At 35.8% G+C, this 13,248-nt stretch overlaps 1 protein-coding gene across 1 annotated transcript in view; it reads left to right on the top strand.

Moving 5' to 3' along the window:
• LOC145297800 (uncharacterized) overlaps positions 1 to 13,248 on the top strand; it is a 339,551-nt gene that overhangs the window by 271,005 nt on the left and 55,298 nt on the right. The window contains exons 39-40 of the mRNA XM_080144088.1: positions 842 to 992; positions 10,202 to 10,339. Coding sequence (XP_080000214.1) covers positions 842 to 992; positions 10,202 to 10,339 — 289 coding nt within the window. The remainder of the gene's footprint in view (positions 1 to 841; positions 993 to 10,201; positions 10,340 to 13,248) is intronic.

Genomic DNA, 13,248 nt, shown 5'->3' with positions numbered 1-13,248 from the left:
TCAACGCTCTGATCCCCATCTAGCATCAATTGTAATGGAAGGCTCTCGTCTAGGAGAAGCCCCATGTTTTAACAAGCTTCTGGGTTTGTCCTTTACTCCTGATCTGAGATAGAACATGTACATCAAGTCTGTTGCCAAGGTCGCTGGAAAGATGGTGGGATCCTTCTACCACTTCAGAAGATATCTCACTACTGATGCAATTCTCTATCTATATAAAAGCCAAGTACATCCAAGGATGGAATACTGCTGCATATCCTGCCTTGACAGAGTACAAAATAGACTTCGTGGCTTAGTAGGGGATGCCCTCTTCTCTACCCTGCAACCTCTCTCCTACAGAAGAGATGTTGCGAGCCTATCCTTGTTTATCGTTATTTCCATGGCAGGTGCTCATCTGAGCTCCAATCGCTGGTCCCTCCTCGCCAATCCTTCACGAAAAACACCCTTCTAGCTGAATCCACTGTGAAAAATTTACCCCACTCATTATCTGTGCCTAAATCAAAACGTAGATTCCATGAACAAAGCTTCTTTCTTAGAACTGCACGCCTGTGGAACTCTGTTCCGTCTACCTGCTTCCCACCTGACTACAACTTGGATGTGTTTAAGTCCAACGTTAACAAATTCCTAATGAACCGCCCTCTTAAGTAAACACTTCATTAAATCTCCACACTAACATACTGTACTTGCAATAACCCTTATCCCTGAGTGGCTTCCGGGCCTTGATAAGTGGTGACCACCGTGTAAAAAAAAAAAAAAAAAAATAGTAGCAATGGTAGTCAAGAGTGCTTTATACCAAGTTTGGTGTAACTCTAACCAATAATTTTTCTCTCTTGTTCTTTTACAGCAAGCTTTATCGTCACGAAATCATGTTCCCAGTTCTTCAGTCTTTGGCCAAGAAATATGGCCAAATAGATTTGTATTTGGGCATGGCTCAGGTCAGTGACCCAATGATCATTCCCAAAGGGACATCAGAATTGGAGGTCAAAGTCTGTCAGGTAAAATATGCTTCAATTCTTTGGAATTCGATGAATATTTCAAAGTGTTCACTTTGTTTGTTTCTGTAAAAAGACATTAGAGATATGTTCCTGTTGCAGAGAGCTGAAAGGTGTGAAGGTGCCAATCGACCATACAACAACACAGGGCAGGGAAAGTAACGGCAATAGTAAGGACGGATGACAGACACAAATGATCGATTAAAGATGATGCGTATTGTGTTTTATATTTACCAAGAAAAAAGGTAAAATGTACAACAATGGATTCAGGATCAGCCGAAGTGAGAATGGCCACCTCGTGAGGTTGAGGTTGTTGGGTCCCTGAGGTACGATGACATGACTCAGATTGATCCATGTCATATAGACGGGATCTGATGCTGGAAACTGGTAACTGGATATAAGTGGGCACTGGTACAGGTGGCTGACGTCAGTGGTGAGTACTGGGAACTGGTAGCAGGACATCAACAGGAACCGAAGTTGGTAGACGGACATTAAGGGCTACACGAGCTGGTGGCTGGAGTCGCTGGAAGTTGTAATAGTGAGCTGGAGGCCGCAGGAGTAAGCTGGAGTCATCGGAAGTGAGCTGGAATTGAAACAGGTTCAGGAACTAGAGTTATACACTGTAAGTGGGGTTACCAAAAGGCAGCAGTAGAAAGTGAAATGTGTATCGCACACAAGTAGTTTGTGACTCGCATTAATAGTCTGAAAAGGGCTGTTTGGGCACTGCTGCTGCTACTCTTGGTTTCCATGGCAACTGAGTATGCCTTCTTAACTCTCATCATCGGGTTGGGAATGCTCCTAACTCCTTGAAAGAGACAAGGATTTGCTGTGAAAGCTGCTGACTTCATGGAGAGTCGTTGATGCTACAAGCAATAAATGACTATCATTAGGCTGGATTTCTTACCGGCAAAAATGTATGTAGCATTTATTGGCAGTATTTATTTAAATCTTTATCCAAAAATAAAAAGTCTGTTATTTTGTTTTGTTGTGAAAAATTTAGTTTTGGGGTTGGGGGGTGTAGTTGAAGAAAAAGTTGTTGCGTGTGGTTGTGGCATATTTCCGGGAATGTCTGTCTTATGCCTGTCTTTGCCGACTAGCAGATTTTGTTTACAAAATGGGAGTGGTCATCTGGCACACCGGTGCATTCCTATTTGGGATTATTAACTTACCGAAAATGGAACCAAGCTGTGGTTTGATTAAAATTAATGAATATCACTTGCCATAAAACTGGATTCTTTACTCAACCAAATATTTTGGCAGCGTAAAAAAAATGTTTTTCTAAAAAATAAATTTTCAGAAAAATCAACCAAATTCATAAATAAATCAGATATTTTTTTCAAACCCAATTTCAATCAACCTGGTTAATTCACTTTTTACAATTCATTTAGGTTTCGGAATTTTTTAGATTGAGACTTATTACTTGCATTAGTTGGACTAGCATTCTCACCTTGGCTGTTATTTTCACAACATTTTGACTAATTTAACCTCTGACCGTCTTTGGGTGCATCTTTTTGAATTCGGGGATCTTTATATTGAACTTAGAGACCTATATGGAACATTTAACTGAACCCATGAATTTATGGGGGTAGATTGTTCTCGTTCTGTCAGCCATGACCAGGTGGAATTGTTAAGTAATTTTTATTTTTAGTTGTGAGGATTGAACTATCAACCTCCAGAAGACCATCACTTAGAACTGATTGTATTCAACGCTTTTATCGATTACATCGCTTCGCTGGTTTGGCCATGCGCTTCGCTAAAACCCAGGTGACCTTATTCGAGAAGCCATCGACCCAGCACCACCACCAGACTGGAAGAAATGCTGTGATGGCCAACTCAAGACCTGGCTCAGGACAGTTTGGATTTTAAAGAGTTCCAAAGTGAATATACTGGTCCAATTTTTAAATTATACAGAATTTAAAAATTCAATTCATATATTGAAATTATGCTTATTTGAATTCGGCTGTTTGATGTTTCTGGAAAATAATCCTTTGAATAAATTTTTTTTTTTTTTTTTGCTGGAATGATTTTGAGTTTGATTCAGCAAATTATCTTTTTGATTGTATTAAAATATTCATAAAAAAGATTGGGCACCTCTACATTTTAGGTTTCTGTGACAGATTTTTGTTTTCATTATTAAAGAAGTCCGCTCGTGGACAAGGGAAAACAATCACAAAATTTATTTAAATTTTGCTACATTGTTTGGTAAATCCAAACAAATACATTAAAGTAATGCAGTAACATAACAGAAAACATTAATTACCTGAACATGTATTGAATTAAATGAATTTTTTTTTTAACAAATATTTTCAACTGTTGCTTACCTTAATTACCTTTTAGTCCTCACATTCTATTAGCGATGTTTCTTACAAAGGAGGGAAAATTGGAGTTTTCTGGAACAGAATCTATCCATCTAATAGTTATTATTAGTTAGTTTTTGCCCTTTCGTTAATTTATTTTTTTTTTAGTTCCTTACATTGTGGCTTCATGCCTTGTCTGGAGAAGTTTCTATTAAAAAAATATTTTTCTATATAAATAAAACAGTGTATGTATGTATGTCGTTATGTATGTATGGCAGTTGTTCTGTGAGTGGGGTTGTCTCGGCGCAAAGTCTTCCCTCACTATAAAAAGCTTCAAGCACAGGCATTACTTGATATGCAATGGAATACACATTTTACCATCAGTGTGTATCTCGATAACAAAATGGCTGGCTGTAGCCTAAAACGGCAAACGGACACTCAATGAGGACTGATGCAGATATGGACGTCAATGGAAGTAAATGCCATAGAATATCCAAGGTCTGGACTGGCAGGTATTCAGGGCACAACAGCCTGGACCCGGTCATCAGCAGATGTGCAGGACTGTAGAAGGTTCATAGAAGTGATCGTCCAGCACGGCTGCTAGTAGCGCTCATGTCTGCGTCATTTGAGCCATAGATGTATTAAGTAATGGCAATACTCAAGAACGAGTTTGCTGCCATCATGTATGTATGTATAAAAATATTTAACTAATAAACTCTCGAACTACTGGTCACATAACACTGAAATTCATCATATATGAATCTGAAGATTCTATTGTTGGCATTGATTTCCCAATAGTTGCCAACATCGTAAGTGAAAGTGATTTTCGTAGAAAAGCTGGATTCAAACTTGGTACACCCGGGTTGTCAGTCCATGTCATTAACCACTTGACTACCGTCACCTTTCAACATTGAAATTAACAAGAAATAGTATAATGAGTAAAATCTTTGTTTGGATGGATGAATAATGTGTACAGAAATATGTCGGCAAGCTGAAATGCAAAATGTTCATTCTTTATCATTTGTATATGTGAGTTGATTGTAATTTATCATTTGTATATGTGAGTTGATTGTAATTTATCATTTGTATATGTGAGTTGATTGTAATTTATCATTTGTATATGTGAGTTGATTGTAATTTATCATTTGTATATGTGAGTTGATTGTAATTTATCATTTGTATATGTGAGTTGATTGTAATTTATCATTTGTATATGTGAGTTGATTGTAATTTATCATTTGTATATGTGAGTTGATTGTAATTTATCATTTGTATATGTGAGTTGATTGTAATTTATCATTTGTATATGTGAGTTGATTGTAATTTATCATTTGTATATGTGAGTTGATTGTAATTTATCATTTGTATATGTGAGTTGATTGTAATTTATGCACACTTTAATTGAGAGTACCTATTTACTATGCCTCCCCACGGGACAGAGTTAGACACCAGGGTCGTTTTTTAACGTGGAGAAAAGGTACAAAAATAAAAATTGTCTCAGTCGTGAAGGATTTCTCCTCCAACGAAAGAGAACAAGAAGTAGAAGTGCAGCATCTGAAGAACAGATACTACACTTTGATCTTGACCAAGATTTTCAAGTGGAGAAATAAAGGAACTCTCCTATATGGGAGGAAAATAATTTACCTCACCTCTACTACTAAATAAACTTAAACCAAAGAAAAATCTTCCAGAACAACCGATTTTTTTAAAACCCACACCGGAAACTGATTAAGTACATTCTTTATTGGTTTGTCACTATCTTTTATCAAAAAGATGATTGTTCACAAAACAAAACGTTGCCTTTGCTATGCAAGTCAGAGAGTAACCTTTAAATAATTTCTAACAATTTCAACTTACCAATATATTTCTATCCATGTGGAGATTCATTCATAGCTTGAAGTGGTTTAATTTGAAATCTTTCTTATCTATCTGTCGATAGCTAAAACAGTAAGGAATGCAGGTGAAGTGCTAAATGTTTTGGTTTCGATTCTAGCTGATGGCACCCAAGTTATTTTTTTATTTTAACTTTTGAAATCACTACTATATATTAGGTACAATATAATAATCAGTAGAGAATTTGCTGTATAATAATAAATACAAAATGCACATGAATTAAAATATATTTAAGCGTATTTTACAACTGAGCAAGGCCAGACACCAGCTGTTAGTTTAGAAGTAAATCGTAGCAGTCAATTTGGAAAATTCTGAATTGTATGAAATTTAATTAAATAAATATTCCTTTAATCCTCACATTCCATGAGCAATGTTTCTGACGAATGGGGAAGACTTGCTGTTTTCTGGGTCAGAATCTATCCATCTAATAGTTATTGTTGGCTAATTTTTTTACCTTTTTTGTTTCTGTTTTTTATGCCTTGTCTGGTGCGATTTCGATTAAAAAAAAAATTACTATTTAAAAATAAGACTAAAAGTCAGTTTGAGATATATTCTTTTAATTTATAAATAAATCATAGCAATCAATTTGGGATTGTATGAAAATAGTTAGCCCTTCTAAAAAAGAAAATTCATTTAATTCAATAAATGTTTCGGTAATTAATGCTTTCTCTTGTGTTACTGTGTTAATTTAATGTATTTGGTTTGATTTACCAAAAACTTTCCCTAAAACTTCAATATAGTTTGTGATTGTCTTCCCTTGTCCTGAGTAGAACTCTTTAATAATGAAAAAAAAAAAAAATGAAAACCTAGAATGCAGAAATGCCCTCTTTTTTATAATTGAATATTTTAATATAATCAAGAAAATAATTTGCTTGAATCTCTGGTTTCTATGCAGGTCTCTATTCACACTCTGTTTACTATAGACTAGCAATACATACTAACCGGCGTTGTTCGGTGGAAGCATGTGCCCTATCAAAAAAAATTAAGTGAGGTTGTTGTTGTTGCTCAACACCAACCTCCTCATGTTATGAACGGCTTTCAGAATAGACTCCCCCAACTTCTCATGGTAAGAACGCTTATCAGCATTAAGATAAACGTTAATCTTGAAAAATTGTATATAAAATGTCTGACTATTATTAACTCTTAAATTTTGGAGTGCAACTCGAACTTAGGGTTAGTGGTAGAATAAGTCATTTGTTTCGAAGTTGAGGAATTAAGCCTCCTAAATTCAATTAAGCGTCCAGTTGTTTAAAGACCACTTTTGGGGTTGCTTAGAATGTATTTTAAACTATAGTGGCTGTACCCCACCCCTTAAATGTACATGGACTATGCCATTTCGTGGAGAGTAGCCGTTGAAGATGTGTTAATGTTGACCAGTTAGTTATATGAAAAAGAAAAAAGTGTTAAAAAAAAAAAGTTACTGGCAGTTCCTAGGCACAAACGCTATTTAGCAAATAAGTACGTCCAAGGATGGAGTACTGCTGCCACATCTCGGCAGGAGCTGCTAAAAACAGCCTATCCTGCCTTGACAGAGTACAAAATAGACTTTGTGGTTTAGTGGGGGATACCCTTTTCTCTTCCCTGCAACCTCTCTCCCACAGGAGAAACGTTGCGAGCCTGTCTTTGTTTTATCGTTATTTCCATGGCAGGTGCTCATCTGAGCTCCAATCCCTCGTCCCCCCCTCCTCGCCAATCTTTCACGACCCCCCCCCCCCCCCCCCCGTCTAGCTGAAACTACTGTCAATAATTTTCCCCACTCTTTATCTGTGTCTAAATCCAAACGTAGATTCCATGAGCAGAGCTTCTTTCTTAGAACTGCACGCCAGTGGAACTTTCTGCCATTTCCCACCTGACTACAACTTGGACGTCTTCAAGTCCAACATAAACAAACTCCTGACAAACCGCCCCCTTAAGTAAGACACTCTATCAAAACCCCCAATACTAATGATTACTACAATACTATCTGATTGATTACTGTTCACGCAATAACCCTTATCCCTGAGTGGCCTTCGGGCCTTGATAAGTGGTGACCCCCATGTAAAAAAAACAAAAAAAACTCAAACTTAGGGTTAGTGGTAGAATAAGTCATTTGTTTCGAAGTTGAGGAATTAAGCCTCCTAAATTCAATTAAGCATTCAGTTGCTTAAAGACCACTTTTGGGGGTGCTTAGAACGTATTTTAAACTATAGTGGCTGTACCCCCCCCCTAAAATGTACATGGATTATGCCATTTCGTGGAGAGTAGCCGTTGAAGATGTGTTAATGTTGACCAGTTAGTTATATGAAAAAGAAAAAAGTGTTAAAAAAAAAAAAAGTTACCGGCAGTTCCTAGGCACAAACGCTATTTAGCAAATAAGGCGAATTAAAAAGCAAGCGTGTTATCGATGGTAACTTGTCTTAGAATTTACCCTCATAAAGCATGATTGAATGAGTGATTGAAACAAAATTGTAACACGGTTAGTCTCTCTCTGTATATCTCTATCTCTAACTGTCTCTCTCCCTCCCCCTGTATCCTCCCTCTCTCTGTCTGTCTCTCTCTATCGTTCATTGGTCGGTGTAATCCTCAAGTTTGTAAGAAAAGAAAATACGGTCTAAGTAAATAAATAAAGACAATGAAGGCAGGAATGAGTGGAATTCTCTGTAACTCTCTCTCTCCCTCCCCCTGTATTCCTCTCTCTCTCTCTCTCTCTCTCTCTCTCTCTCTCTGTATCTCTCTATCTCTAACTATCTCTCTCTAACTGTCTGTCTCCCTCCTCCTGTATCCCCCTCTCCCTGTATATCTCTATTTCTCTTTATCTGTCTGTTACTGTCTCTCTCCCTCTCTCTGTATCCCCCTCTCTCTTTCTCTGTCTGTCTCTTTCTATTGCTTACTGGTCGGTGTAATCCTCAAGTTTGTAAGAAAAGAAAATACAGTCTAAGTAAATAAATAAAGACGACAAAGACAAGAATGAGTGGAATTCTCTATATCTCTCTCTCTCCCTCCCTCTGTACCACCTCTATTGCTCGCTGATCGGTGTAATCGGCAAGTTCATAAGAAAAGAAAATTACGGTCTAAGTAAGTAAATATAAATAAATAATATAATAAATAAATAGAAATAAAGAAAACGGGATTGAGTAAGACTAAATGTAGAGTATAAGTTTCATAATGTAACAAAAGGATATGCCAAAACATGGCGGCATGATTATAAGTTTCGAACCGTTCGTTTAAAAGGTGGAGAAGCAAATAGCAGAATAATAGACTGATCAGCCAATCAGTGGGGGCGGATTTTGCAAGGGAGAAATTATTATCTATAAATAGGAGTATGTGGAAGATATGTATGTATGTGTCTAGTAAAAAGTTTAGAGCAGTGAAAACCCAGCAAAGTAAGAATAAGTATGAATGGTGGCGGTGTTAAGTGGAAGTGCTGGAAGTACAGGGAAAGTAGAAATGGAACTAGGAACTACTTCCTCTGTAGGTGGTGAGTTTGTGATTGTGTCACTCCTCGGAACTAACGTAAGATCTTAGTATAATGCCAAAATGTGTATACAATGTCATGGTAAAGTCACATCAGGCAGTGGCTAATAGTGCAAACATAATAAATTTGTATGTGGTCTCTTGTTGTAAACTTACATTATTTTTGTCCAGAGGGGAAAAACTGCGCCTCTTTTATTATATAGAAGATTAACAGAGGCTGAAAAGAGTTCTGCATAGGACCTAGAGACTGGTCCCTGTTTGTATTGGATTTGAAACCGGTGGTACCAATGTTTTGTGATCTTCTGTAACACATATATATAAATAAATATTAAACTCTTATATTGATTTTTCTTTGTAATCGAGTACTTTGCTGAGATTCTCTCCCGCAAATCTTATCTTACACACACACACACACACACATATGTATGTATATATATATATATATATATATATATATATATATATATATATAAGAGCAAATAGTTAATAAAACATGTTAAAATCACTTTGAAAAAGAGTTAAAAACATATTTAATTTTAAAAAGGAAACACTAAATAAGTGGATAGTCCTTAATCCGCAGAGTTTCGAAGAAATACTTTCCTTCTCAGCAGAGGGTAGGATTTAGCAAAATGCGGGATCGGATTTTGCATGCAAAAGTATTTGATGAAACTGCAAGTAAGTCAAAGATCTTACTTGATAACAAAAAGTGAAGCAGAGGGAATATGGTGAAGAAAAAGGTGATTTCACGTGAATGGAGATATATATATATATATATATATGGGGGTATTTTTTATAATAACCAAAAAAACAATAAATGTTACCAAAGGAAAGATAAGTTGCTCTTCTACCTATTTGGATAATTTTTTTTTTACTTATTTTAAAGCGTTTATTTACTTTGAAAGAAAACCAGTGTTAAACCTGTTGATTTAGTATTAAAAAAATATGGTAGTATTGTTACAGCCAATTGGACCCTCGATAATCACTCAAAAATCGAAAATTAAACAATACTGGCAGAATATTACATTCTCGCATGGTTGGTGACATTTATTGGATCGGTTTCTACCAGCATTTTGTTTAATTTCCAACTTTTCAGACGAATTCAAATGTTATTTAAGACTTAAGCCTTACAGACTAATTTAAATGCTATTCAATAAGTAAGCCTGATAGACCAACGAAAATGAAACTGATGTTTAGCAAACTGAAGCTGTGACGGACCAACGAAGCCTCTAATAGAGATGCAAAGACTCATCTAAGAAGAAGAAAGATATCATCATCATCATCACTCTCAACAGCATCACCATTGCCATCATTACCATCACCATCATCATCAACATCATAATCTGATGTTTCAATGCGATTACGTGGATCTCAAACAGCATTTTTGATCACTAATTGCCTATCTACATGATATTCTTGATCCTTTAAATCGATAACTTGTTCAACATTTGAATATTCTCCGGAAGAATTTGAAATACGAGTTTCCTTATTTCTTTTTTTTTTTTTTTTTTTGTTTAATGCATTTTTTTTTTTTTTTTTTTTTGTTATTTTGATTCTCTCTTTTCTCCACAGCTGAAACGCATCGTAGAAAACATGGACTATCATTTCACCCAGAAAGTGTTGAAGAAAATGCAGCAGGATTTGTCCTTGGCAATTGCTGAACGTTCCAGAGAAGAAATGGTTTTGCCCACGGATCTCTGGCATTGTCCCGTAAGTTTATTGGCTAATTAAGATCCAGGCTTTTACACAAGTGCTTTGCAAAGTGTACAGTTAACCTTCAGATTTTCCAACGAGGTAGGGCAGGTAGGACAAACTTGTTGAAGATCACCAGTTGGGAATGGTTTCAGTAGAGTTCTGTAAGTTTGCTTGGTAGGAGGAGTGGCTAACCCCCTCTCAGTAATAAGAAATGTAACTGTAGCATCCCGGTTATAGTTAGTTAATATACTTCCTAACTTCTGGCGTAGTGCTACAGGAAGTGTTGACAAATTAGTTCCTTTGCTGTTCTCTCTCCTCGTCTGAACTCCAATCTCTAGTCCCCCCCTCGCCAATCTTTCACGAAAAACACTCGTCTAGCTGAATCCACTGTGAAAAATTTCCCCCACTCTATATCTGTGCCTAAATCAAAACGCGGATTCCATGAACAAAGCTTCTTTTTTAGAACTGCACATCTGTGGAACTCTGTTCCGTCTGCCTGCTTCCCTCCGGACTACAACTTGGATGTCTTCAAGTCCAATGTTAACAAATTCCTAATGAACCGCCCCCTTAAGTAAACACTTCAGCAAATCTCCTCACTAATGTAATGTACTTGCAATAACCCTTATCCCTGAGTGGCTTCCGGGCCTTGATAAGTGGTGATCACTGTGTAAAAAAAAAAAAAAAAAAAATGTCTCCCCTGTGTATGTACTCTTTTTTTATTATGTTTTTCCGATCTTTTTTTTATTTATTTAATAATCATTGAAAAGTTTTTTTGTTTTTCGGTCTTATTTTAATCAAGAATTATTGAAATTAGTTTTTTTTGTTTGTTTGTTTGTTTTTGTTTTTTTTTTAAGAATTATTGAAAACACTTTTTAAAATTCAAAACTATTTTAGAAATATTATGTATTGGATACGTTTTTTATGATGTTTGAAATTTTGTTATTTTGATTTCAATAATTTTATTTTTATGCTTTCATAAACATATTTATTATATAAATTAAAATAAAAAACTTTTAGAATGTAAAATAAATACGTATTTTTATAATTTCATAAACATATATTTCTTATAAAATTTCAAATAAAATAAAAAATTATTTTGTAATTTTGTTATTAAAAAGTGCAAATAAAGATTAATTGTATTATTTTTATCTTTTTATAATTTTGTTAATTTTTATTGTATATTTTTCAATAATGTTCTTTTCTTATATTTTATTTTTTTATAATTTCGTTAATTTTTATTGTATATTTTTCAATAATGTTCTTTTCTTATATTTTATTTTTTTATAATTTTGTTAATTTTTATTGTATATTTTTCAATAATGTTCTTTTCTTATATTTTATTTCGGTGAATTGCTTCACAATCGAAATACTTAAGAACAATAAAACTGAAGGAACTGATTTGCCTTGTCACTGCTTCTGGTAGCAGCCATGCCAGAAGTGTTGATAAGGAACTACATTAGCTGATTATAACCAGCATCCCTATTAATCTTTTGAGAGACCGATTGCTGCACTGTGTTCGTCCTGGCAACTCTGATGATGGAAAAATGGTAGACCCATGGCCCCTAAGATATCCTAACTATTCAATGTTATCAGCTTTAAAAAAAAAAAAAATTATTGACTTCCTGTCCAATCTGATGGTTGATGCCCTGTGCCATCAAGGAACACATAAATCATTTTTCCCAGAATTCCAAGCGTATCTTTAGTCATTTTCTCATACCACTGCAGTGTATGGAAGTGTGGGAAGAGATGATTGTTAAAGGTTGCTGGGACAAGTCGGTTAACAGTAATAATGAGTCATAATTCTTTCATCTCAGAATGCTGTCGCAAGACCTTTTTTTTTTTTACAAGAGAATCACCACTTATCAAGGCCCAAAAGCCACTCAAGGATAAGGATTAAGCAGTGTAATGATCAATAGTGGTCGAAATTGGGTAGAAGTTGATTATTTAAGAGGACAGCTCAACAAGAATTGTTTACATTGGACTGAAAAATGACCTTGTTGTAGTCAGTTGGAAAGCAAGCCAGCAGAACATAGTTCCACAGGGAGGCAGTTCTAGGAAAGAAGCTTTGTTCATGGAATCTGCATTTAGTTTTAAGCACTACCAGAGAGTACGGAAAATTGATGCCAGTGGTTGTAACTAGACGAGTGTTATACATGTTTTACAAAGGGAGAGGGCATAAATTGAAGCTCAGTAAAGAGGCAAAAAGAACACTGCCTACTAGATTTCAAAGCTGGTTTTGAACTGTGTCTTTTTTTTTTTATTGCTTTTTCACTCCAAACAAGGCACAGTGCCCCTTGGATGTTAGAAAACTACTATTATTTGGGGTAAAATTTGCAGGGATACTATGTAGGAAGTTGAGCAGCAAAAAGTCTGTTCACATTACACTTGAACTTCTGCACGTCAGTACTGTCAGAGAACCAGGGACCGGAGAGAGAATTCCAAAGTCTAGCAGTCCGGGCGAAGAAACTATTTGAGTAGAAGGTTCTCCGGCATCTAGGGATCAGTGTAGGGGTGAGATTTTGCTGCTTGTTTGGTTATTCAGGGATATTTATGTCGAGGGAGTACAAGGGCTTGGAATTCATCGAAACACCTTTCATTAAAATATTGTAATATAGGCACAGGGAGTCAATATTTCATTGATGGGACAGAGGTTGGGATTTGGTTGACAATGCAGGACCTATTAGGTTAGTGACTTCTTTTTTAACTCTGTCTAGGATAGAGAATAGTAGCAGATGTACTAGTCCAAATGTGGCAACAGTTCTCCATGCAAGGGCAAATAGTAGAGGTACAGAATACTCTCAGACGTAAGTAACTTTCTAGCATGGTAGAGAGAGCCCACCTTCTTCGCAGTAGTCTTGGCAATGCGATATATTTGTTCCAATTCATGTTCCCTGTAAGCGTTAAGCTGAGAAGTTTGAATGAAA

This window comes from Euprymna scolopes, chromosome 18 (genome assembly GCF_053919585.1).
Source record: "Euprymna scolopes isolate OS-2025 chromosome 18, ASM5391958v1, whole genome shotgun sequence".
NCBI lineage: Eukaryota > Metazoa > Mollusca > Cephalopoda > Sepiida > Sepiolidae > Euprymna > Euprymna scolopes.
Note: the sequence above shows the minus strand (reverse complement) of the source record. Positions and strands in the feature narration are given on the sequence as shown.